At 39.2% G+C, this 24,152-nt stretch overlaps 1 protein-coding gene across 1 annotated transcript; it reads right to left on the minus strand.

Moving 5' to 3' along the window:
- Positions 1–14,856: 14,856 nt before the first annotated feature.
- LOC108970183 lies at positions 14,857–16,585 on the minus strand. The gene is made up of 2 exons (XM_018935394.1): positions 16,091–16,585; positions 14,857–16,007 (listed from the first exon to the last, which is right to left on the minus strand). Exons 1-2 carry the CDS (start codon positions 16,442–16,444, stop codon positions 14,982–14,984), a joined length of 1,380 nt encoding a protein of 459 aa, XP_018790939.1. The 5' UTR covers positions 16,445–16,585; the 3' UTR covers positions 14,857–14,981.
- Between the last annotated feature and the right edge of the window lie 7,567 nt (positions 16,586–24,152).

A 24,152-nucleotide genomic window follows, 5' to 3' on the forward strand; every position in this document is an offset into this window, starting at 1 on the left:
CTCTTCAACTGATAAAAATATTAAAAAAGTTAAGGATATGGTACTTGAAAATCAGGCAAGCGTTGGAGAAATGGCAAGAAAGCTCGACGTCTCTCGTGAGTCCGTTCGAATGATTTTGTTCAATACCACTTAAACCCTCTCAAAAAACAAGGTGATGCTTATTGTTTTTTTGATGTTCTTGGTTTGGTGAATGAATTTGTTCTGGAGGGACAGATGGTCAGAAGGGAGTTCCATTTGGCCGTATTGAGGCGTTTGACAATGCACATTCATTGAGCTACGATTGTAACCCAATTTAAAGCCAAAAATAATGAATACCATCGATCAACCACCGTGTTTACCCAATTCGGTTCCGTGCGATTTTTTCTTGTTCCCCACACTAAAATTGCCGCTGCGATCAAATTCCGAAACAAAAAAAAAAAWAAAAAAAAATAAATTCCTTGGCGGAGCTGCAGCCTTCCCAAAAGGTGCTTGTGAAAAGTGTTTCGAGGACAGTAAAAATCGTTGGCATAAGTGCATTACATCTAGTGACGATTACTTTGAAGGCGACAGAATCATAAATTACAAATTGACCGGTCAAAACAAGTCCTTGTATGGCCTAACCAGGAAACTACGAGGATATATATCCGAATTGTACCTTACGAAGTCTTCAATATACATATTTATTGGTTATTTATACAAGCAGTTCCTCATTCATATATACATACATACAGTACATACATATGAACGCACATAAATAAAATTTCCTTTGTTTTTTTGATTTCTTCACTTTTTATCATTGGCTTCTGAAGAATGCGCTAACACCATAAAATTCAGACGGCTTGTTAAAATTCCTCAACTTGACGATTTTTTGTCATCATAGTAATTATAAGGGCAGAGAAGATGACATACTCTTGCCAACAAACAAAGCATGAACAAAAACTGAATATAAATACAACAAACACCACAACAAGACAGTTATCTAYAGTCGCGCACGCAGTAAAGTGCAAAAGCTGGATGGAACAGACAGCATTAGCCAAGATGAGGGGGCTTGACATTTCCGCGTGTGTATTTTTTTTGTGTTTGATTTGCAAGCATTGAAATGGAACGAGAGATGACCGACGCCTGCCGCCAATTAAAGAAATGACAAATTATGGCATAAACGAAAGGGAACCTGTTGAGTCGTGAATATCTCTCTTAGTATTCGCACATGTACCATGGACTGAAAACACGTTGGCCTAACAAGGAAATAACGCAATTAAAAAAACTTTTTTCTTCGTAAACTCCTTCTAAAGTAATGTATTTATTGTTGTAAGGATTCTTCAACATTTCGATACCAGTGGTATGATGTAATGATCGCCTATAGCGAAAATCTAGTTGGTAGTTCCTTGGTGTTATTGCCTCTTGCCGTCTTACTGAAAAATGCGCATAAATTCTGCTGGTACGATTGCGACAAGATTTTGCCACGATAAAAATGCCACTAATAACTTGAGTAAGATTGAACGATTTTAGTTAGGGTTAGTATTCTAAGGCAAGCATAGTGTTTATTTGTGTGTGACTAACCTCTCCAGACCAGTATATTTAGACTAAGAAGTAGAGGTAACAACAAGAACTTTTTCTGCACGAGAAATATTTTTTTGATCTTTCGTTTATGTAAACCCCGGTGCTGAGAATAAACCCCTGCACGAATTTTTTACTTGATTGTTGCGAATTACATTTAAGTAGTCATCGAGAATAACTTCAGGTTCCATTTTTAGTATCGATGCGAGTTTGTATATTGTTGGCAATACCACAAACTATTAACATGTCAGCCTGGTGTTCGAAAATCTTAATATTAGTAAGATGGTGGCTAGGTCAAGTTTTCGTCCAATTTTTCTTAGGCACAAATATACACATGTCTGTAATTTTCATTGAGATAACTCACATATTGACCGATATATGCGGTATAAAGACATCCAAGACAGGTAAATGGGGGCTAAGGGAACTATTGGTCCGATTCAACCCATTTTTGGCATATAGACAAACCATTATCAGAGAAGAACTATCCCCTTATATTCAATTATATATCTCAGAAATTGACCGACATTTTCGATCAAAAGTCAACTTAAGTACCGGGGTCCAAATATTCGGTATCTAGGGGCTTCAACAGTTTTTTGTTGGATTTGGACAATTTTTGGCCATACGGTGGCATATTCTAAAGGCATTATTCGCGCAAAGTTTTATCCTGTTATATTAATTTCTTCTTGATTTGTAAACTCGGGGCTTGGCTGTGTCCGTTTTGGCCCATTTTCACACTTTAACATAAACAAGTCAGAGGAATATCATAAGTATATCAAAAACACACATCGATCGGGAGGGTTTCGAGATATGTACCATCTCAGGTGTAAAATTTAATGGCTCTAGTACAATTAGTTATCGGTTTATAGCGTTTTTAGTAGTTTTCAACAGTAAGGTTATATGGGGAGTCAGCGGGGTTCTCCTCCGATTTTATCCGTTTTTACACTGTAGAAGCTCATTGGCCTTAACAACCGCGCCGTTAGTTCTGCTTTCTCCAGACTGGATAAGGTAGCAAAGCAAATGGGTCTGGTGGTGAACGAGGGCAAGACGAAATACATACATATGTGCTGTCATCAAATAGTCGACGCATTCGCATTTCATAACTTCGAAATCGTAGGTAACTTCGTCTATCTTGAAACCAGCATCAACATCAACAACAACGTCAGCCTCGAAATTCAATGCAGAAAAACTCTTGCCAACAAGTTAGCACCTTCGGACTGAGTAATCAATTGAGAAGTAAAGTCCTCTCTCTACGAACTAAAACCAAACTCTACAAGTCACTCATTATCTATCCTGTCCTGCTATATGGTGCAGAGGCATGGACGATGACAACATCTAATAAGACGACATTGCGAGTTTTCGAGAGAAAAGTTCTGCGAAAGATTTATGGTCCTTTACGCGTTGGCCACGGCGAATATCGCATTCGATGGAACGATGAGTTGTATGAGATACACGACGACATTGACATAGTTCAGCGAATTAAAAGACAGCGGCTACGCTGGCTGGGTTATGCCGTCCGAATGGATGAAAACACTCCAGCGCTGAAAGTATTCGACGCAGTTCCCGCCGGATGAGGCAGAGAAAGAGAAAGACCTCCACTCCGTTGGAAGGACCAGGTGGAGAAGGACCTGGCTTCGCTTTTAAGCACCAATTGGCGCCACCTTGCGAAAGGAGAAACGAAATCGTTAACTCGACTATAACCGCGTAAGCGTCTTCTACGTCAGTAAAGAAGAAGAAGATTTGGTATTAAGAATTAAAAATAAATGTTTGGAACTTACATACTTTTATATTTTAAAAATTTTATTTGTGTAGATTTCCGGGATTATAAAATACAAAAACCAGTCAGTAGGGACTTGAAATCATAAGAATATCGCAAAAACGACGATGTCTTGACAATAAATGTAGACAATATAAAAGCAATTTGATAACARATCAGCAGGAAATTACCGCAATTGGTTGTTTTGATCGAATATCGGCGACAATCAATCGATCAATCAAAGAAATGCTGAGTCAAGCTTGAAACTGGACAGCGCGCAATGCAAGTCAAACACTGTGTATGTGTATAGATGGGTGTGAATATGTATGGATGTGTGTACGTTTGTATTTATTTGAATTTAAACGGACTCACAACTGGCCCTAAGAGCAAATAAAAGGAAAGCCACCGAAGCTTTTTAACCTCTATATGATTTGTTATTGTTTTTGCTTTTGTTTTTCGTTTTCGTTTTCGCTTTGTTTTTGTTTATCGTTTTCTCTTTGTTTTTCTTTTCAATTTTCTTCGTTTTTCTGTGTTGTTACTGTCTGCTCGCTACAATTGCTGTGCCGCTCGGTTGGCCATGTTGTTGCTTTGAGCCGCCATGAATAGGCAGGGACGTTGTGAATCCAAATGACGACCGAGCAAAGGAGAGCAGGTGCAAGGCGGTTGTGCGATTGCTGGTTATGTCGTTAATGTTGGTGAAGTTGTTGGCTTAGTGCTGCTGCATTCTGATATGACAAAACAGTTAAAAAATAATTAATAGCATTGCCATTTATGGTTTGAGCTTCGTCTTGCGTCTTCGTTTTGCGCATATACCAATTTGCTTTGCTACTCGTTGTTGTTGCTTATTTCATAAACGTTGCACGTATGTAAGTATGTATGAGTGTGTGGCTGTTGTTAATCACCCGTTGTTAAGCGGACAGTTCGTCTGCAATATAGTCGATACAACAATTTGCTCATTGACATGTGTGTGCGACCATTTTTGCCGTTGTCTCCAGTTTTTCATTTAACCACTTCTTATTTATGCCGATTTCTTGCATGTAGTATGTACATACATACACATATATGTAAGTGTGTGTTTTGGTGTTTCTCAACTACTGCTTACACTTTCGCTGCGCAACGTACAGTTAAATGTTCGCTCCCGCTGGGAGTGTGGTCGCACATTGGTGTTACCTTCACTAATGGCACAATTTCGCCTTGCTATTGTTGTTGTTGTTGTTTTCGATGATATTTTCCCTAGCATCATTAATCCTTGCAACACTTGCCAATGTACAATCGATCATGTGGCACAGTGTTTCAAAATGTTCTCTAATAAAAATGTGAAAAGTTCGCGATTAGATGTTGTAGATACCACGAGACATCTTCGGCGCCTAAAACAGTTTGTAGATAAGGAACTAAGAAGCATTACTCGATGAAGGTTGTTGTCAAATGCAAGAAGAGCTACGAGAATCTTTGGTAGTCACTTAAGCAGCTTTTTCAAATGTTTATAAGCATGGAAATGAGTTAATAAAACCGGGTGAAACCGTTCATACTGACAACAGCTCTTCAAATTGTATCGAGCGGTTGCTGAAAAATGGCCACAATTTGATACGAGGCGGACTTAAAGCCCAGACTTTGTCTTTCTGAACACCATAGCATCCACAAGTTGCCAGAAAGAAGGGAAAATGTTAAAGCTGGTTGGGCAATACAAGGTGCTTTTCAAAGTAAACAGGACTTAAAAAAAAACAAATGGTTTTTTCTTCAAAATCAATTTATTAGATTTAAAATAGTCTCCTTCTGCTTCAATACTACTTTTTGCACGTTCCAAAAGCATGTCGAAGGAGTGTTTTAGCTCGTTGACCGGTATGGCCGCCAGTATGCCGGCGCAAGCCTTTTGAATGGCCTCTACGTCTGCATAACGCTTTCTTTCCATAGGCAAATGTATTTTTCTGAAAGGGAAGAAGTCGCATTGTGCCATAACAGGTGAATACAGCTAGTGGTTAATGGTTAAAATATTAATTTTGGCCAAATAATCGGACACAAGCGTCCATGGAATATTGGATTCTGAGCAATTTTTGTTCACACACCTTTCGTAAGTCCAAATGTTCTGTCAAAATGCGATAAATGGATGTTTTGGAGATGTTTCATTCGATTTCCATGAATTTCAATGATGATTTCGGCTGATTTTTCATGAATTCACGCACAGTTTTGATGAAATTTCCGGTGATCACGGATTTTGATTGGTCCACATGTTGATCGTCATTTATGTTCTCACGAGCACTTTGTAAACGTTGAAACCACTCGTGCACTCTGCTGCGGGATAGGCAATCATCGCCATAAACTTGTTTCATCAATTGAAACGTTTCGTTAAAAGTTTTACCAATTTTAAAACAAAATTTAATGTTGGCTCTTTGTTCGAAGCTCATTTTCGCACCGATAACACAAACATACTTACACTTAAAACGCAATAATTTCACTTCCTATCATTGAAATGTCATGAAATTCTTATTGAACAATCGATAGACATAGCAGATTCTAACGCAGCAGTCAACATATCGATGGCGCCACCAGGGGGCTAGATTCAAAAAGTAGCGTTTACTTTGTAAGAGTAATGAACTAATTGAAACCAYTTTGAAGGCTGAGTGTCACCAAGAAAAGGTCATGTTTGCTAGTATTTCAAAGAGATCGTTTATTTTAAGCTGTTGACCCACAATACCACGATTACTTCTAAAGTGTATTGTGATCRTCTGAACAAATTGAGTGATACATTCAAACAGAAGAAGACAGAATTCATCAATAAACAAGTAAGGAAGGGCTAAGTCGGGTGTCACCGAACATTTTATACTCTCGCATCAAATACCGTATGTGTGTAAAGTTTTATTCCGCTATCATCATTGGTTTCTAATAGATATATTATACCGAGAAGGCATCAGATGGAATTCAAAATAGCGTTATATTGGAAGAAGGCGTGGTTGTGAACCGATTTAACCCATATTTAGTACATGTCATCAGKKTGTTAAGAAAATATTATGTACCGAATTTCATTGAAATCGGTAGAGTAGTTCTTGAGATATGGTTTTTGGTCCATAAGTGGGCGACGCCACGCCCATTTTCAATTTAAAAAAAAAGCGTGCGTGCAGCTTCCTTCTACCATTTCTTCCGCAAAATTTAGTGTTTCTGACGTTAACGCACTTTTAGTGATTTTCAACATAACCTTTGTATGGGAGGTGGGCGTGGTTATTATCCAATTTCTTCCGTTTTTGAACTGTATATGGAAATGCCTGAAGGAAACGTCTCTGTAGAGTTTGGTTGACATAGCTATAGTAGTTACCGAGATATGTACAAAAAAATTACGTCCAAATATGCCACTCCCTAATGCGATCCTTTGTGCCAAATTTCAATTTAATATCTTTATTTATGGCTTAGTTATGACACTTTATACGTTTTCGGTTTTCGCCATTTTGTGGGCGTGGCAGTGGGCCGATTTTGCCCATCTYCGAACTTAACTTTCTTATGAAGCCAAGAAATACGTGTCCCAAGTTTCATCATGATATCTAAATTTTTACTCAAGTTACAGCTTGTACGGACGGACACGACATCCGGATTTCAACTCGTCACCCTGATCACTTTGGTATATATAACTCTATATCCAACACTTTTAATTTTAGGACTTACAAACAACCGTTATGTGAACAAAACTATAATACTCTCTTTAGCAACTTTGTTGCGAGAGTATAAAAAAGCTTTAGTGTTCACCTGCAAGGAATAAAATTTTTTATGGAATGAATCTCTTGCAGGAAATATGGAAAGAAGACATGTAGGATCAAAATGGAGAATATACATTATAGCTAATACTCCCTGTATCTGCGAAAGATCAATTGGGTTGAGATTGCTTTTTGTTAATGTGTTATGAGGTAAAAATTTTTTTTTGAAATTTTCGGGAATCCGGCTTTATTGTTTTGGAATACGGCAAGCCGAAAGTGCTGACAAAAAAGTAATAAATATAAACCGTAGAAAAAACCTTTGTTAGGCAAGTGCTCTCATTTAATTATTTCCTTGCCGTATACCTATTAACGGCTTTTGCACCTTTGGTACATTTTTGTTTTGAAGGAACTTGCAGCAGTCTGTAATTAAGCATTCCCTCATTTAGTTGTTGATTTTTGTTTGTATCCAACATTTTACTTCGTTGCTTTATAAACTGCGCACTTAAGAGGCGAAAATTACCAAGAAATTTTATAACCAAATATGTGAAGAGTTGGACAACCATCTCTAAAATGTATTTCGACAGGTCTGTCAAATTGACAGCTGTCAATAATTTCGCGCTTGGTTTTATGTAATTGCGAACGATTGTTTTTCCAGTATTAATTCAATAGTATTTATTTATGTGCGTGTCTTACTTTGGTGGGGAAAGATGGGCTTTTCTTAAACCTAATTTTGATACTCTAGGTAGCGGGGTCGGTCAAACCTGAACAGTCTGGTTTAATGGCCATCTAATCACGATCTACTTGGCGGACCTTGATGCTATGATCTTGTAATCCCCGTCCGCTTTATTTACTTTACTATAGTTAGTCAAGTTTTAAGCAGACATTAAAGCGGTGAGATGCTTTTCATATGCGGCAAATCCAAATAGAGTCGTAATCGACCTTTACTGTCTACGAATTCCAATTTATATCTATATGGGTTTAGTAATTTGTGTCTTATGAGGTACAATTTTGTCTACGATGGATCGAGAAGAAAATACGCCATATTTTAGAAGTTTTATTCGGGACCGAATCGCGGTGAGTCAAGCCAAGATTGACTGTCATGAAGGTTTGCTTTTCGTTTTGGTGGGATCGCCAGGGAATCGTCTACTATGAGCTGCTCCTTATGATCAAACTCTTAAAATCGGAGCTGTGCTGTGGACAATTGAATCATCTGAAGGAAGCCCATAAACGGTCAGCTCTGGCTAAAAGTAGAAAAATGATGATCCAGGGAATAACGTCAGACTACACACGACGGTAATGGCTCAACAGAAACTCCGGAAGGTTGGTTGGGAGGAGCTTATACATTCCTTTATAGTCTATACAGGACACCAAGTGATTACTATGTGTTATTGACGATGACAAATGATTTTGCTGAAAAATTAAAAGTTTTTCACCTATAGAAACAAGGAGTTCTATGTGAGTGACATCTTGATATTATCTTCAATATTTCAACAAGTTATTGAATAGAAAGTTGCCTATTTAACTTTAATATCCAGTAGGAAGCGTTGAACTCCTCCTCCTTATCCTTTATTATTTTCTTCGCTCAAGTGCCATTTTATTTGGAGCGGAGCATTCTTTCATCGTCATAATTAAGTTACAGCTAAACACGAAAATAATCTCTACTCATTTGCGCAAATCTCAATGGCAATTCTGTGCGATTTTGCTTTTTCTTTTGCATTTTCTTCAAAATTACGCTTTGCAGTACAGCTAATTAAACAACAATTACCAGGTAATCGCGTTTCGTGCTTGCAAAAGCATTAATTGTTGGCGATCCCTTTCAGTTAAAGTCACCCATACCAATACAGGCGCACGAGCGCGCAGCATGGTTGGTCATTAAGTCAATGCAAATGTTGCAACGTCCGCCACGATCAAGTAATTTACGATGCCTGCACCGTGATTACCATGCGCTTGTTAATATTGTTGTTGTTGTTGCTGCAGTAGTGCCTAGTGTATACATGAGTCCTACAGGCTCTTTCTAGGAATTATGTTGTTCCACTCGAGTTGCAAAAAAATCAGAAGGAACATAGGTATATGTGTATAACCTAAAAACCCCACCACAACAGAAACAATTAAAATATAAAAAAAATTGTGAAAATTAAAATTAAGAACGAAATTGTGGCGCAGCAATCAGCGGCTAACTAACTATCGGACACCATTGGGCCTGGTAATGTTGTAGCGATTTGTGAAATGGCTTTTGTATTGATCGACGATATGCATACATATGTACTGTGGATAGCACGTATTTAAATACATGCATGTGTGTGTATGTGTATAAGGCGGTGCACTGTTATGTGTTGAATACAATGCTCGCGACAGACTGCAAACGACATCTGTCAAATATTAAAATACACACGTTCTTATGGACGGACCYATTTTGACAGCTGTACGACTACACGACGGCAGGCCGACCGTTGTCGTTCTCGCTAACTTCAATTTTATCCTATATTTGCCAACGAYAGTAGGACGACAGTAGAGTTGACAGTAGAATGGAAGATAGAGAGATGAGGTAGAGTGGTGATGCCACTAATATGTAAAATGTAAAATTACTCMAAGCTCTAAAAAACCTAACGTTATTTTACAAATAAAAGCATAAAATAGCTCTGTTACATCATTTATAATAACAATTGATAATTTAAAACAAACAAATTTACCTATTTACTTATTTTTTGCTTAAAAATTTCACTTTGAACAAAATATTAAAATTTCATTGAAGTGCAAGGTATTAGTACTGTCTCTTATACACATCTAGATGTGTATAAGAGACAGGTATTAGTATGGCCACAACGAAATTGTGTACATGCAAAATGGACAACTGCGTTGTTTTGTGTACATGCTGGCCATTGTTATGTTGCTGCCCCCTCACAAACGTTCTTGTAGTAGGATTCACAACGCCATTTTCAGTTCATTGTCGTGCTGCTGCAGTCTGTCGCTAGCATTGTGTTCCACACATTAGTGTTCCTCTTTTGTATTGTTATCCTCTCCTTCCGTCGTCTATCGACTCGTTCGAGTCCGCGCCTCTGCTTTTGCTTCGTTTTTCCGCTTTTTTGGTGTTTTTGTTTGCACTGCGAATGGATCAATGATTTCCATTTAAATTCACTGTAATCCACTGGGGTTAGCAATCGCACTGATCGTTCTTGAAACGGCTTTAATATGTAAATTTCGATTTCGGAAGCCAAAGTAATTAATACTAAAATGAAACAAGTATAAGAACAATAAAACGAGAGAATTATACAAAAGTCACAATAATGTTGCCGCAATGCATGCCACAAAAGAAGCACAACAACAATAAACTAGTAGTTGCATATACAATTAATTCAATCAAATGCATGCGAGTTCCTTCGGCTTACGTATGAAACAAAAACTACTACTTGTTGTTGTTACATAATATATGTAGGACCATTTTGTTGCATGCCCTGTAGGAGAAAATGCTAGTTGAATTAGTGTATTAGTCCATTGTAGTCATTAATAGTCATTCGCTGAAAGCGCTGAAGGCGCTGAAGGCCGTATCAATCAAAGCCCATTTCAAGTTTATAATTGGATTAAGCGTTGGCATGGCTCAACAGGTACTTATTTTTAATGCGATAATTAAAATTTATATTGAAATGCAAAAAATTGTTGTTTCTTTCAATCCGGGTCAAATTTTATCCCACGATATAATCCAGAATCGGGAAAGACCTCTCCGAGCCGTTCGATACCAAACGAGGTTTCAGACAAGGCGGCTCCTTATCGTGGGCGGCTTCTTCAATCCATTCTCCTGGAGGAAGCGGAGTAAATGGGTCTGGTAGTGAACGAGGGCAAGACGAAATATCTTCTGTCATCAAACTAACAGTCGTCGCACTCACCATTAGGCTGCCACGTCACTGTTGACAGTCATAACTTTGAAGTCGTAGATAATTTCATCTATCTCTGAACCAGTATTAGCTCACAACAACGTCAGTCTCGAAATTCAACGCAGAATAACAGGTGCTACTTCAGAATGAGTAGGCAATTGAGAAGTAAAGTCTTCACTGGATGAGCAAAAACCCAACTATAAATCACTCATTATTCCCGTCCTGCTATATGGTGCAGAGGCTTGGACGATGACAACATCAGACGAGTTTCGAGARAAAGGCTCTGCGGAAGATTTATGTTCCTATGCGCATTGGCAACAGGGAATACTGTAGTCAATGGAATGGTGAACTGTCCGAGACATACGACGACATTGACATTGTTCAGTAAATGAAGAGCACTTGACGTCCGAATGGATGAAAACACTTCAGCTCTCTGAGTTTTCGACGCAGTAACCGCCGGGGAAAACAGAGAAGAGGAATACCTCCACGTCGTTGGAAGGACCAAGTTGTAAAGGACCTGACTACACTTGAAACCTCCACACATTTCCTGCTATTTATAAAAAAATTGTATGAACGATAATTCATTCCTTACTTGGAGAATAAGGATATAGTTTGGAAACGATTTCACTAATATACTTGTAAGAAAGATCTTGTCCCGTAGATTTTTTGTTAAATCACAGCTTATCCATTAGAAAAACAAACAAAGTGTTGAGCCTAAAAGACGTTATAAGTCGGATGAGTGTGCTTAAGGTTCAATTTTGTCTGTTTTCCAACTTTTCTTTAAAGAYATTGTAAAAAGGATATGTTTAAATTTTTTTTTCCAATTGCTCAAGTGATTTGCATGGTATGTACTCTGAAATAAAGCTCTTCCCTGTCCACAGCGAAATACGTTTTTGAATTATTACTAAGTCAATTTTTTCCTACAGGGCTTTGTAGCTATGTTTTTATATCTTGGCCGCATTTATGGTATAATATATGAGTAGGTATGTGCAGTTGTAAGGGTTAGGACACTTCTACAAATAAATGGACACCGGATAGTAGCTGCGGTAAAAGGTGAGAAGGTTTCGCCTCGCTGTTGATTATGTTGAGAATTTATTGAGAAGATATCGACAATTGGTTTCTTTTGTTGTTCATTAATTTAGTGGATTYACGTTAATTTAAAGTTAAATTTACTTGGTTTTGTGTGTTACAAATAGTGTATTTTTAATGAGAAGTTGGCATGAGCGGAGCGAAAACTTKAATTTTCTCAATGCGAAATTTTCTTCGATAAAGGTGTTTTTTTTGTTTTATCGAAAACTTCTAACATGCAACTATTAAATTGCATCTTTTTATAAGCAAACAATTAACGCCAATTAATATAAATTTTATTTGTAATGATGGTGGACTAACCAATTAACGGTTGACTATTTACATATAATTATATACATACCCACACTCATAGCTGGCACCGCTGGAGACGTAAATTCATTTATTTAAAACCAATATAAGCGCAATATGAAATCCAATGCGGTTATTTTTAAGACAGTTGGTGCTTAAAAATATATGGTAACCATACATTTATGTGCCCATATGCATACTCTGTAGGAATTGCATATCATATTTCTTTTCAATTAAATCAACTTTTTTATATTTTTTTAAAGAAAACGAATTAATTTTTCTTAAACATTTTTGATTCCAAAGATCCATCGAAAAACCCTGAAAGAGAGAAATTTTAATCCTCTGTCGTTCCCCTTCTTTACTGGCGTAGACACCGCTTGTGGGTTAATAACAGCGCGCTAGTCGTTTCTTCTTTTCACAATGTGGCGCCAATTGGAGATTCCAAACGAAGCCAGGTCCTTCTCCACTTGGTCTTTCCAATGGAGTGGTGGTCTTACCTTTCCTCTTCGGGTACTGYGTCGAATACTTTCAGAGCTGGAGTCTTTTAGTCCATTCGGACGACATGATCTAGCCAGCGTAGCCATTGTCTTTTAATTCGCTGAACTATGTCAATGTCGACGTATAACCCKTRCAGCTCATCGTTCCATAGAATGCGATATTCACGTTTGCTAATGCGCAAGGGAACATAAATCTTCCGCAGAACCTTTTTCTCGAAAATTCGTAACATCGACTCATCAGTTGTTGTCATCGTCCATCCCTCTGCACCATATAGCAGGACGGGAATGATGAGTGCCTTGTAGATTTTGGTCTTTGTTCGTCGAGGGAGAACTTTATTTGTTATTTTGCGTTGGATTTCGAGCTTGATATTGTTGTTGCTATTAATACTGGTTCCAAGATAGACGAAATTAGCTATGGCTTTGAAGTTATGACTGTCAACAGTGACGTGGGAGCCTAGACGCGAGTGCGACGAATGTTTGTTTAATGACAGGAGATATTTCGCCTTGTTGTCGTTCACTACCAGAATTGTCACAGTTAGGTCGTATCTGAATGTTCCAGACTGACTTAAGACTTTAAGTCCTGTAACATAGAGTTTGAAAAGTATAATTTTCGTACAGGAGAGAAACCGGGTCATTATTAAACCTTTTCTGCAGAAGATAACTATTACTGTCTAAACAACTTATAGCTAAACAATACATAAGTAAGAGTAGATATAAAGATCGTTCCTTGCTTTCGAGGGTTGCTGTTGTTGTAGTGGCAGAATTCTGTCGAATTGATAGTCCTTGGTCGGATAAAAAATCCGGGTCCCTTCCTGCTACGTAGACCCGACTGTCGTGGTAACGGCGGTAAAAAGGCTCAAAAGTTTATTACCGTTAAATACGATACTTATCCACGTTTCTAAACGSTTACGTAATAATATTTTTCCTGCTGGCTCTTTTCTTGGAAGTTTTAGTGGCTAGTCAAATGTGTGCCTGCTGTGAAATCAGAGCTCATCAGCAGCAATGAACGTCACCTGTACGACATGCCACCAGAAATTACACCATAGATGTGGGTATCGCAGAAACATACATGCATACCTACGATAATATGTGCCACCAACAACGGTCGGTTGGCACACAAACTCGACTGATTGAGAATCAAATGAAAAAAATGCACGTGAATTTATCTAGGAATCCCCAGCAACGGTCGCTGCAACACGAGATAACGATCGACCGTCAACCGCATATCAAATGTTCAAACTCGTTGATGTAGGTAAATTATCGATATGATTCTTTTATAGTGGTTGCTGTTGTTGGCATTATTTTATCGTAATTGTGTTTTGTTATTCGTTTTGTATCTTTTTAATGCTTACATAGTTAGTACTTTTTCACTAATTTGATGTGTTTCTTCTTGCATCTTGAACCTTATTTAGATTGGAGTTGTGGAATTTTGTATAAATGGTAATTAACTCAATATTTTTTTTTTTTAATTTTGGTATTTAGACTTTTAAATTTTTTTCTTATTTGCTCTTTCCTGAGATTTTTTTATTTGGCCAAGGTGTTCCTCAAAGTCGACCATACGTTAACGGTGCGACAAAGTAACAGTTTATCGATACGATTTGAGAAAGTTTGGTGTGAATTGAAATGATGGTGGTTTTCAAATTTACAAGGCGTTATCACCCTCTCCTAAGAAGTGTTGTGCGCTTGGTTTGAGCCGCCACGTAAAAAACGCCCTCAATGAAAATTAAAAAAAAACAGTCTTGCTGTTGTTAACTCGGCTATAACCGCGTAAGCGGTGTCAACACCACGTTAAAGAAGAAGAATACATTTTTTTTAAGTATTTGAAAAGCAGTCTCGAAATTGTAGTCTACTGGATCAAGTCTGACACGGTAGAGTACCAGGCAAACTACACTCTGGATAGAGATATTTGCAATTAGTTATAAACTCAGCAGGTTTAAATATGACACTCCAAGGGAGAAACTTAGACTACTTTTCGCATTCTACAATGGCCACTGTAAGCTCAAGCATTGTAAAGACCTTGTAAAACTTGCCTTTTATCTTGTGTGCCAAATGTTCCTGTCTTTTTCAGCCAGATCAACTAACTTAGCAACTAAATTCCATTTCTGGTTACTAAAGAAAAACGGCAAGCATTTTAAAACATTTACTATTTTTAATCGTTTTTTTTTGAAGTATCACAAAAATCATTACAAAGTGTCTCAAAGCGAATATGTTTTTCGAAACGTTAATTTSTCAAGTTTCCAACGAAAGTTACTCGTAAATACTGAAAAATTTAAATCATTGTTCCCAAGAGYTTATTGATCTCCACAACTTCATTTTCCTCATCCCCAGCTACTTCAGTGCTGGTAAGACTTCCCTCATTTTTATGCTCCACTACCGTTGCGATGGTTGTCGGCTGTTCAGCTTCTTCTTCGACCACATAAGCTATGGGTACACGGCAATCATCATACTCTCCAGGTAAACGATGACCTGATGTGTTRCATTGAATTGAAGATGTCGGTTCAATGGAAAACTGTTCCTCCTCCTCAGCCTTCTCGTCGACGGTTTCTGATTCATCATAGTCCGACGATTCCTCTGGTTGACATTCACAACTCTCACAATCGCATTCGCATTCGGCATCGCATACAGCGCTCTCACCATCACAATCGATGGGACACTCATGTTCTTCGGGCAATTCTAAGCATGGCTTYTTTAGTACTTCATCATTTTCATCCATGCGTACCCAAAGACATTTGTACGGTCCCTGTCCACATTCAACATTTACAATACCGGTCTCCAGCTCCACATCACAATCGCATATCAAACGTGGACAATTGCATTTATAACAACGTGGCAAATTTACAGACGTACTCGAAACGGTGCCATCATCCGTTCGCAAGCCTTTAGTGGAGACATATCCCTTCACATCACAAGTCTGATCTACGTCACTGCCRTTTACAACGGGTAAAACTCGCAAGTTCGTGGAGTCTTCTTCATTGATGGGACCATGTATGCTATACATACTTTTCGATGGCTTTGGTAATTCAACTACGGTACGCTGTACACAGCCCGTACACGAGCAATCGCTCAATACAAGCGGACTAGAACGACTTTGCATGCGATCATAAAGCTTCTTGTATACGCATTTAATTAAAGATTCATAATTCTTTTGTGCTGTAAAGAACATGCCTTCGTAACTGGCATAGATTTGCGCGGTGCGCTTGGCAGCGTGCACCCATAAACACTCCTGTGAGTGCACCATTTGCGCCTCCAATATCGGATTGCGTATGCCACCCTCACTGGTACCATGATAGAAAGCCTTTAGGCAGAGAAATAACAAAATATACAAATGTTTACAGGATTTTTAGAGTAATTAGATCGAGCACTTTTAGTTTTTCTTACCTTGAAAGCACGCTTGATGATAGAGTAAGTGAGCTGCGCCTCCATGCGACTCATCAAGCACTTGCGGCCGAGATCATGTATGAGATCCTCCTTACAGAGCCGCTTACGAGGCACTGTATCGATGCGATGCCGTATCTCATCGTAATGTATAAAAGAGTAAATGATCACATCAATGGCGGCTTTAGCCTTTGCTTGATGAATGCCACAAATGACCATTATCTGTGCCAAGGTTTCGGCGACATCGTAAACATTCTCCATGAACATCGAGCTCTGCATCGTCTTGTCGGGACAATTGCAAAATGTATGGCCATAACATTCGCACTTGTAATTTGACAGAAATCTTTGGGATTTCATATTGTTTGCTTATTGGGTTTTATAAAATGAAATTATGTRTTGGACATGCACGTGAGAGAAACGAATTATATATTTTTGATTTTTAAGTTTTGTATTTTAGTTTACTAATAATTTTTAAAATATTTCCAAGTGATTTGACAAAGGAATTTCACAGACAATGAAGGTTTTTTCAAATTTCTCAAGAAATAAATTATACGTCAACGTATTCGGGTAGTTGTGGAGAGTTTTGTGGAAACTTACACGTCCAATGAAATGATCGAGTGTATAATACTACATTGAGATAGCAGGCACATGGGAGAAAACTTACGTAACTTTCTTGAAAACAAATTTTCTAATGTTTTTAAGTAGTAGGAGATGAGGTTTGACTCATTCAAGTCTTTTAGTAAAGTCAATAGGGCATGTGAACGGCGTTGATGAAGCCTGTTTGAATAGCCGACTGTGTAGATTTCAGTTTTGARGATCGAAGGCCCATCTTGAGACCCAACATCCATTATATGCAGTGAGGAACACGAAGACCGGTGGCAGTCGATTTGCCGCATTTTACGTCCAGATCCTAAGTTGGAAGCGTACAAAATACTGCTTGTGCAAGAACTTTAGCTGGTCGATCTTCCCAAGCGACATCGCCTCACTCTTAAGGCGCTTAAAAASTTCCCAGAAGATCTGACGTTTTCGAGCTAAACATTGTTCAATGATGACGGCCATTTCTGGCTCAAGCGGTATGTAAATAAGTAAAATGGATGAAGAGCAACTTGAAGAGATTCAATAGCTGCTTTTTCATCCAGGTAAAAAGAACGGTTTGGTATGGTTTGTGGGCCGGTGGAGTCATAGGTCCATATTAATGATGCCGACGACGAAGTAATCGTCAATGGCGACCGTTATCGCGCTATGATAGCCGAATATTTGATGTCTAATATTGAAGCTCGTCGCWACAAGACGGCGTCACTTCCTTATTATGGCGCATCGATAAATGGATTTATTGAGAGAACACTTCAGTGATTAGATAATTTCACGTTTTGGCCCGGCCGATTGGCCACCAAGATTGTGTGATATCACACCGGTAAACTTTTTCCTTTGGGGATATGTAAAGTTTAAAGCCTATGCGCACAATCCCGCGTCGATTCAGRCTTTGGGTTAAAACATCACGCGTGTCATTTGCCAGCTACCAGTCAAAATGCTCGAAGCAGTTCTCGAAAATTGGACTTAACGAATGGACTATCTGAGACGTAGCCGCGACCGAATTTTACTTTTTGTGGATTATTGTTTTTTTTTTGTTGCTTACTATTTGACATTTTGACTTCCTAGAGCTCATGAACTTCGTACAGTCACAGGATCGGCATTATCAGATGCTACTCTAACCGTTAATTAATCTGGTACAGTAACCCTCCAACTGCTTATACGCATTTCTATTTTGCCATATTGCACCAACTTTTCATTTATATGGTACATATGTACACACATGTACACATATATACTACATATCTGCCATATGTGATATTGTGTGATATTTCGCTTAATTTGCTGACAGCCACATTCCCACTGCAGCAGCAATCGATTCATAAATATTCAATACCTAATTATGTGGCAGCTACAGCGTCATGATATGGCAAATGATGGTGCAACCAGTGAACGTATTGCTAACCAAATATGGTGCATACCACATAAGACTTGCGATAGCAAAAATTATCACAAAACCATGGCAGTGGCAGGCTGATCACCGCACGATTATCAGTAGATCAGCTGGTGATCGTACGAACAACTGGCTCTGGGTTGAATTCGTGGAATGGATTGTGTGACAAAAATACATGGCGCTCCAACTTAATATTAGATTTGAAAAGCTTTATTTCATACATCTACATATGTGACCTGGTCTACGAAAAGGGAGCTAAGGTGCGAAAACTAGTTTTCTGGGAAACAGCTGTTAAAAAAAAAGCATCTCATCTTCCATCCGAATCAACTAAAAAGTGAAAATTGATTGACCCCTAAGCTCCCTTTCCATAGACCAGGTCACATMCGCAATTATTTTGCTAAGAGGTGTGTGGACTTTTTGGCGAAGATAATCACTTAAGAAGTATTAACGAGTTCATCGTATACCTCTATGAGCAAAAAATAGTAAGACTATTCATAATTTTAAAATTCCTAATTTATTCTTCAAAATCAATCCTTGGCAGGTGTATTGGACCGATCGAACATCTGCGATTCTTTGCTGAAACGAAATGAATTCGAATCATTTCTGAAACGAATAGTAACAGGAGACGAAAAGTGGATCAAATACGACATTAATGTGCGAAAAAGATTAYKGTCCAAGCGTGGCGAAGGTCAACAAATGGTCGCAAAGCCAGGATTGCCGCCTCGAAAGGTTATGCTGGTGTTTGGTGGGATTAGAAGGGAATTATCCACTATGAGCTGATCCAGCCTTTTCGGACCATTGATTCTACATTTTACTGTCAAACATTCATGAGATTGAAGAAAGCAGTTGAAAAAAATAGCCAGAAGTGATCAACAGAAATTGCTTCATCTTCCATCAGGACAACGACCAGATATGTAGCTTAGATGACTCGACGAAAACTGGGAAGTTTTGATGCATCCACCATATAGCCCTGACCTTGCACCATTGGGCTACCAATTGTTTCGGTCAATGTAGAACTTCCTTAATGGAATAAAGTTGGCTTTWAGAGAAGCCTGCGAAAATTTCCTGCAGTTTTTGGCCGAGAAACCAGAAAAGTTTTACCCTGATGGAATATAGTGGAAAAATGGCAAAAAGTGGTCGACTAAAATGGTACATATTTGGTTCACTAAAGTTCATTATAAATATAAAAACATTAAGTTGAAATTTKATTAGAAATACGAAATGACTTTTTCTGTCCGTCCCTCCTTATATAAGCCATTTCCCTCAGTTTTTGAGATGTTGAAGAAACTGATCTTTTGTTGGAACCACCGACATTGGATCACTATAGCATATGACTGCCATAATAACTGATTAATCAACCATAATTTCTTGTATGGAAAAGTTTTTGGTTTGGTTCTCGAAATTTGGCTTAGATTATTGTCCAAGATAATAATTAATTTAGGTCGGAAAGTCTGAACCTGCTTCATATGCAGTGGAAGCTCTTTTTCAAGTTGCTGCCGCTTTGAAGATATATGGTAAGATTTGCTGGCTCTTGTGTCTATGTCAGATGATGAATCACATTAGGATAGGAGATTTGTTGAACGGAATTCGAATGTCATATGATAATTACTAAGTAACTCCTCCTAGAGGTAGATTTTGCACGGATTCGAGATATTACGTCGGACGATAAATGTTGGCAGTAGTGTAGCTACAACTTCGGGCGCCYGTGGTTAAGGATGTTCTGCCGCCCCCCTTTATCTACCTACCTACAAGTTTCATGAGGTGGCTCCAGAAAAAGTTTTATTATACATTTCTYCAATGGGATTGGAAGCCTACAAGACGTTAGCGACWGCTTTAAGAATACTACTCACTATACCTGTATCGGTTGCATCTTGTGAAAGATCTTTTAGCAAACTTAAATTGATCCCGGGGCGACGGCCCCCTTCGCTCCCCCTAGCTACGCCACTGAATGTTGGACGTGAAAATTTTGTTTTTGTTTCAACGTAGAAAATCTCCCAATACCGCTGAGGAATGCGGTCGGGCTGATCGTTCTTGACCAGACATTGATATGAGTCTGCACGTGTTACGTAGACCCGATAGATCGAGAAATATCACAAATGTTCGCTTCTGTTGAATATTTACAGCACATTTTATCCAGTAGGAGCTTGTGAGAATTTCGAACCGCAAAAAAAGCATAAAAGTGAGACGCATAAAGAAGCGGGTCTTCTTAAGTGTACCTCGGAAGCTCTCTTCATCTATCCAGGTGATTATTTCTTAACATAACTTGGGTGTTGAGTTTAACGGCAATGACTATTTGCCAAAACTTATGCTTTTACGTAGTTGCTGTCACCACCACAGCTGATTACTGCGTATCGATAATGACCAAAGATAGGGCTTTGCGCATGCGCAAAGATGCGTTCGTTGCTGTTGATCGGCTTTTAGTGAAACCTCTGGCTATTGTTCGAGCGTCTGTCTATATTTACGTTTTGCTATAAATTTCCAATAGAAAAACTCAACGGCACGCTGACGCTGGCAGCCAGCGACGACCACTGGTGGGGAAGCCGAACCCTGCTGCCCCGGCCATGTACGAGTATGTAGGTGTAAGCAACGGTTGTGTTGTGTTTTGACTTTTTAGTCGAGTTTACTTTACCATATAGTAGTAGTGTTGTTGCAACTGTTACAGGTGGGCATGTGTGCAAGTGGCGTGAGGCTCCGCGCTGCCAATGCGGTGAGACAATGAATTTGCTCACATTGACGCTGTTTGCCTTTTTATGGAGTTAATTGGATTGCACTCGCTATTCGCCATTTGTCCGTCACCTAAGTACTTGCACTGGCAACAACACAAAAACAATAACAACAAAAACCAAAAGAATCAACGCAGCTTTGTTGTTCATACATGTGAGTATAAATAATTGTGTGTATGTATATGTGTGTATGTGTGTCTCGTTGATTTCAAAATTATCCACTATTTGATTGAAATAATCGTTAAACAGTTGATAGGCAACCAAGTCCATCGCTTCTGTTTACTCGTAAATGCCATTAAGTACAACAAAAAAAAGAATAATAATAACAACAACAACAACTATTATATTATAAAACGGCTGAAAAACGCACGAAAAAACATTTGACGTGCTGGTGTCATGAAAAATTTGTTTTTGGTGTTGTGCAATGTGGATAATGTCTCAATTTGGACTTCCTGCTCTTGTCCATTTGCGGCGTTGTGGCATAATTTGCTTTCATGCTGTGGTTGSTAATAAATTGTGCTAATCGTTTCTGATTTTTAATTGCCTCTCAGATGCGCTGCATTGTGGGAACACAGTGCTTTGGAAGCTTAAAGCTCATGTTAAGGCCCGATTTAAGATGAGTGCCTTGTTGTTGTTCTTATATAAATATATGTTCGTACTTTCCTCGGTCGTCTCTTTATTCACGACTGATGRATATTTATGGGAAGCTTTCAACTTCTTTTTGAAAGACAAAGATACTAGAGGAACTGAAATGAGCCTATTAGTGTAGCGACYACTATTACAAAGAATATAAGCCGTTCCCACGATAGTGGGGTCTACGTAACCGGAACGGACCCGGATTTTTATCCGGCCAAGGATTGTCAACTCGGCAGAATTCTGCCGCTACAAAAACAACACAACAAAGAATATACCGATATTCAGGAAGACTTCCCCAAAATGGTGTCTGGCGGTGAGAAGAGTTTTTCGCTTAAAATTATCTCAAATTCAAAGAGCAAATAACGTGTTTTTCAATTACTATAGTCCGTAGTATAGCAGTCATTGGGATGAGCAACAAATTGAAAATGATCCGAATCTTCATCGAAATATAATCTTCAGCACTGGCTGCATGGCTTCATAAACAAGCAAAATTTGGGTTATTGGGCAGGCAGCAATCCTCACGTACTTTATGAGTCACCATTGCTTCCCGAAAAAATTTAGTGTGGTTTATAGTCCGGCGGCGTCATTGGGCCGTACTTCTTCCGTGATGATTTTGGCCCGAATTGGATTATATGGACTTGGACAATATGTGGATGGCACCAAAAGTCATACGGCGAATGCCACAATCGATTTATTAAAAACCAAGTTTGGTGAACATGTTATCTCACGATATGGCTCAGTCAATTGACCGCCTCGGTCGTGCGATCTGAGGCCTTTATACTAATTTCTGTGGGGCTACCTCAAGTCTATGGTCTATGCCGATAAGCCAGCGACGATTGATGAACTTCGTACGAATATCGAACGTGAAATTGCATAACGACCGTCGAAAATTGGACTCAGCGTCTGGACTTCTACAAGCGTTCCTTCCGTCGCCATAAAAGAAATGGAGTTCCATACATAATGGTATCGAATGTACTTTCACAGGAATAAAGAATRTCCCAAACCGTCAGTTGTCTCCGAGCATCTGGAGAGTCGGGACAAACATTTTCGCGCGACGTGTTGAGTATTACAAAGGCATCCTCCACCATGAATTTGTTCATCCTGGACAAAGCGTCAACGAAAAGTTTTACGTGATAATCCTCAAGTGACTCAAACGAAGAGTCAATCGGGTCCGACAAGACACCGCCTTTCCTGTGAACAGTTACCTAACCAAGACCGACATCCCTATGCTTCTGCAGCCACTCTACAGTCCAGATGTGGCCCCCACAGATTTTTTTGTTTCCTTGACTGAAAAGGCCGATGAAAGCGGATAAAAGAACCAGCACCTCGGCTATCATGGCTATTACGGAGAATGCGTTCCATGACGCTTTCATCGCTTGGAAATCGCACTGACAGCGCTGCATCGRCGCAGAAGGAGCCTATTTTGAAAGTTTTTAAAAAATTGTAATGATTGGTTCAATAAATTTGTTTAAATCGAMACAGTCTTACTACTTTGGTCCTGTAGGTTGACCAAAAATAAAAGTTCGATAAGCCGAGTTGATAAACTCCATCGCGCGAAATAACTACGAGTAATTTATTTATGATATTGCATTGAAATCGAAATTGATATGCTTTCAAAGGGCAATCCAATTATCCGCAGAATACCGCATGTGCCAAAATGCTGGTATATAATGTACATACCCAGATAGACAGCTAAGGATCATCGTTCTGCACGACAAACGAGCTATAAAAGCAAATAAACAAACGAACTTGCATACAGACTTACATATAGAGAGGGAGKKGGGCAGCTAGGAYCCGCAAGAATAATTAGGCACTTGATTGACATGTGGGATAAGAAGACATACGCTTGGAATGCTGCAGCAAATTATCGAAACGGCTACCGGACGACTTGCTGTCGCTGCGGCGGTTAGCTATAGCTGCCATTATTGCCATKGTATCAACCTGCTGCCGCGCTGTCGTTGTGCCTTTCGCGCACAATTGTTTTACCGTTGTGTGATGGCAAGTGAGGATATAGCAACATTACCACTGCCAACATAATGACACAAACACAGTGGCAGGCGAGGCAGTAGCCGCCGCCGCCATCATCATCATTATACGAGATCGTTACCAACGCCTCCCCTTCCACTTCTTCTGCCTCCGCATCTTGATTTTCCGGTGTGGACTTAGGACGGCTCTGCTGCAGCATCGCAACATTGCAACATCTTGCGACCTGTGCTATCAACGCTATCGCCATCACACAATTTAGTCAAGCGGCTAATCCAATCTCAATTTAATGCAATGTCACGCCACCTTACAACACTCCCCGCACAAGTCCACTCACCGAATTGCTACAATTTCTTATTGGCGTTCTTAAAGCGATAGCGTGCCACAGCTTTCAATCGACAACGCATCAGACTCGCAGCCATGAAGTCAAAGTGGAGCAAGGTTTGCACTCTTTTCTTGGTACTTAGCGGTGGATGTGAGGATGCAGTGCAGTGCGGTTTGTATGACAATATRTTGCAATTCCGATATCTTTTGCAGTTTAACACACGGTGAGATGCACAGATAGGTCGTTGTCGTCGTTGTTGTCCCACTCATCGTTGTAGCCCCTTTTGAATGCAAACAAAGTACAAGTATTTTGAGGAAAAAAAGATGGGAACAATAGCAAATGAGGCAGTAAATTGGGTTAGGATTTGGTGTGGCATGCATTAAAGGATGTACAGGGATGATATTGCACATACAC

This window comes from Bactrocera latifrons, unplaced genomic scaffold, assembly GCF_001853355.1.
Source record: "Bactrocera latifrons isolate USDA-ARS-PBARC rearing strain unplaced genomic scaffold, ASM185335v1 scaffold_29, whole genome shotgun sequence".
In the NCBI taxonomy this organism is placed as follows: Eukaryota; Metazoa; Arthropoda; class Insecta; order Diptera; family Tephritidae; genus Bactrocera; species Bactrocera latifrons.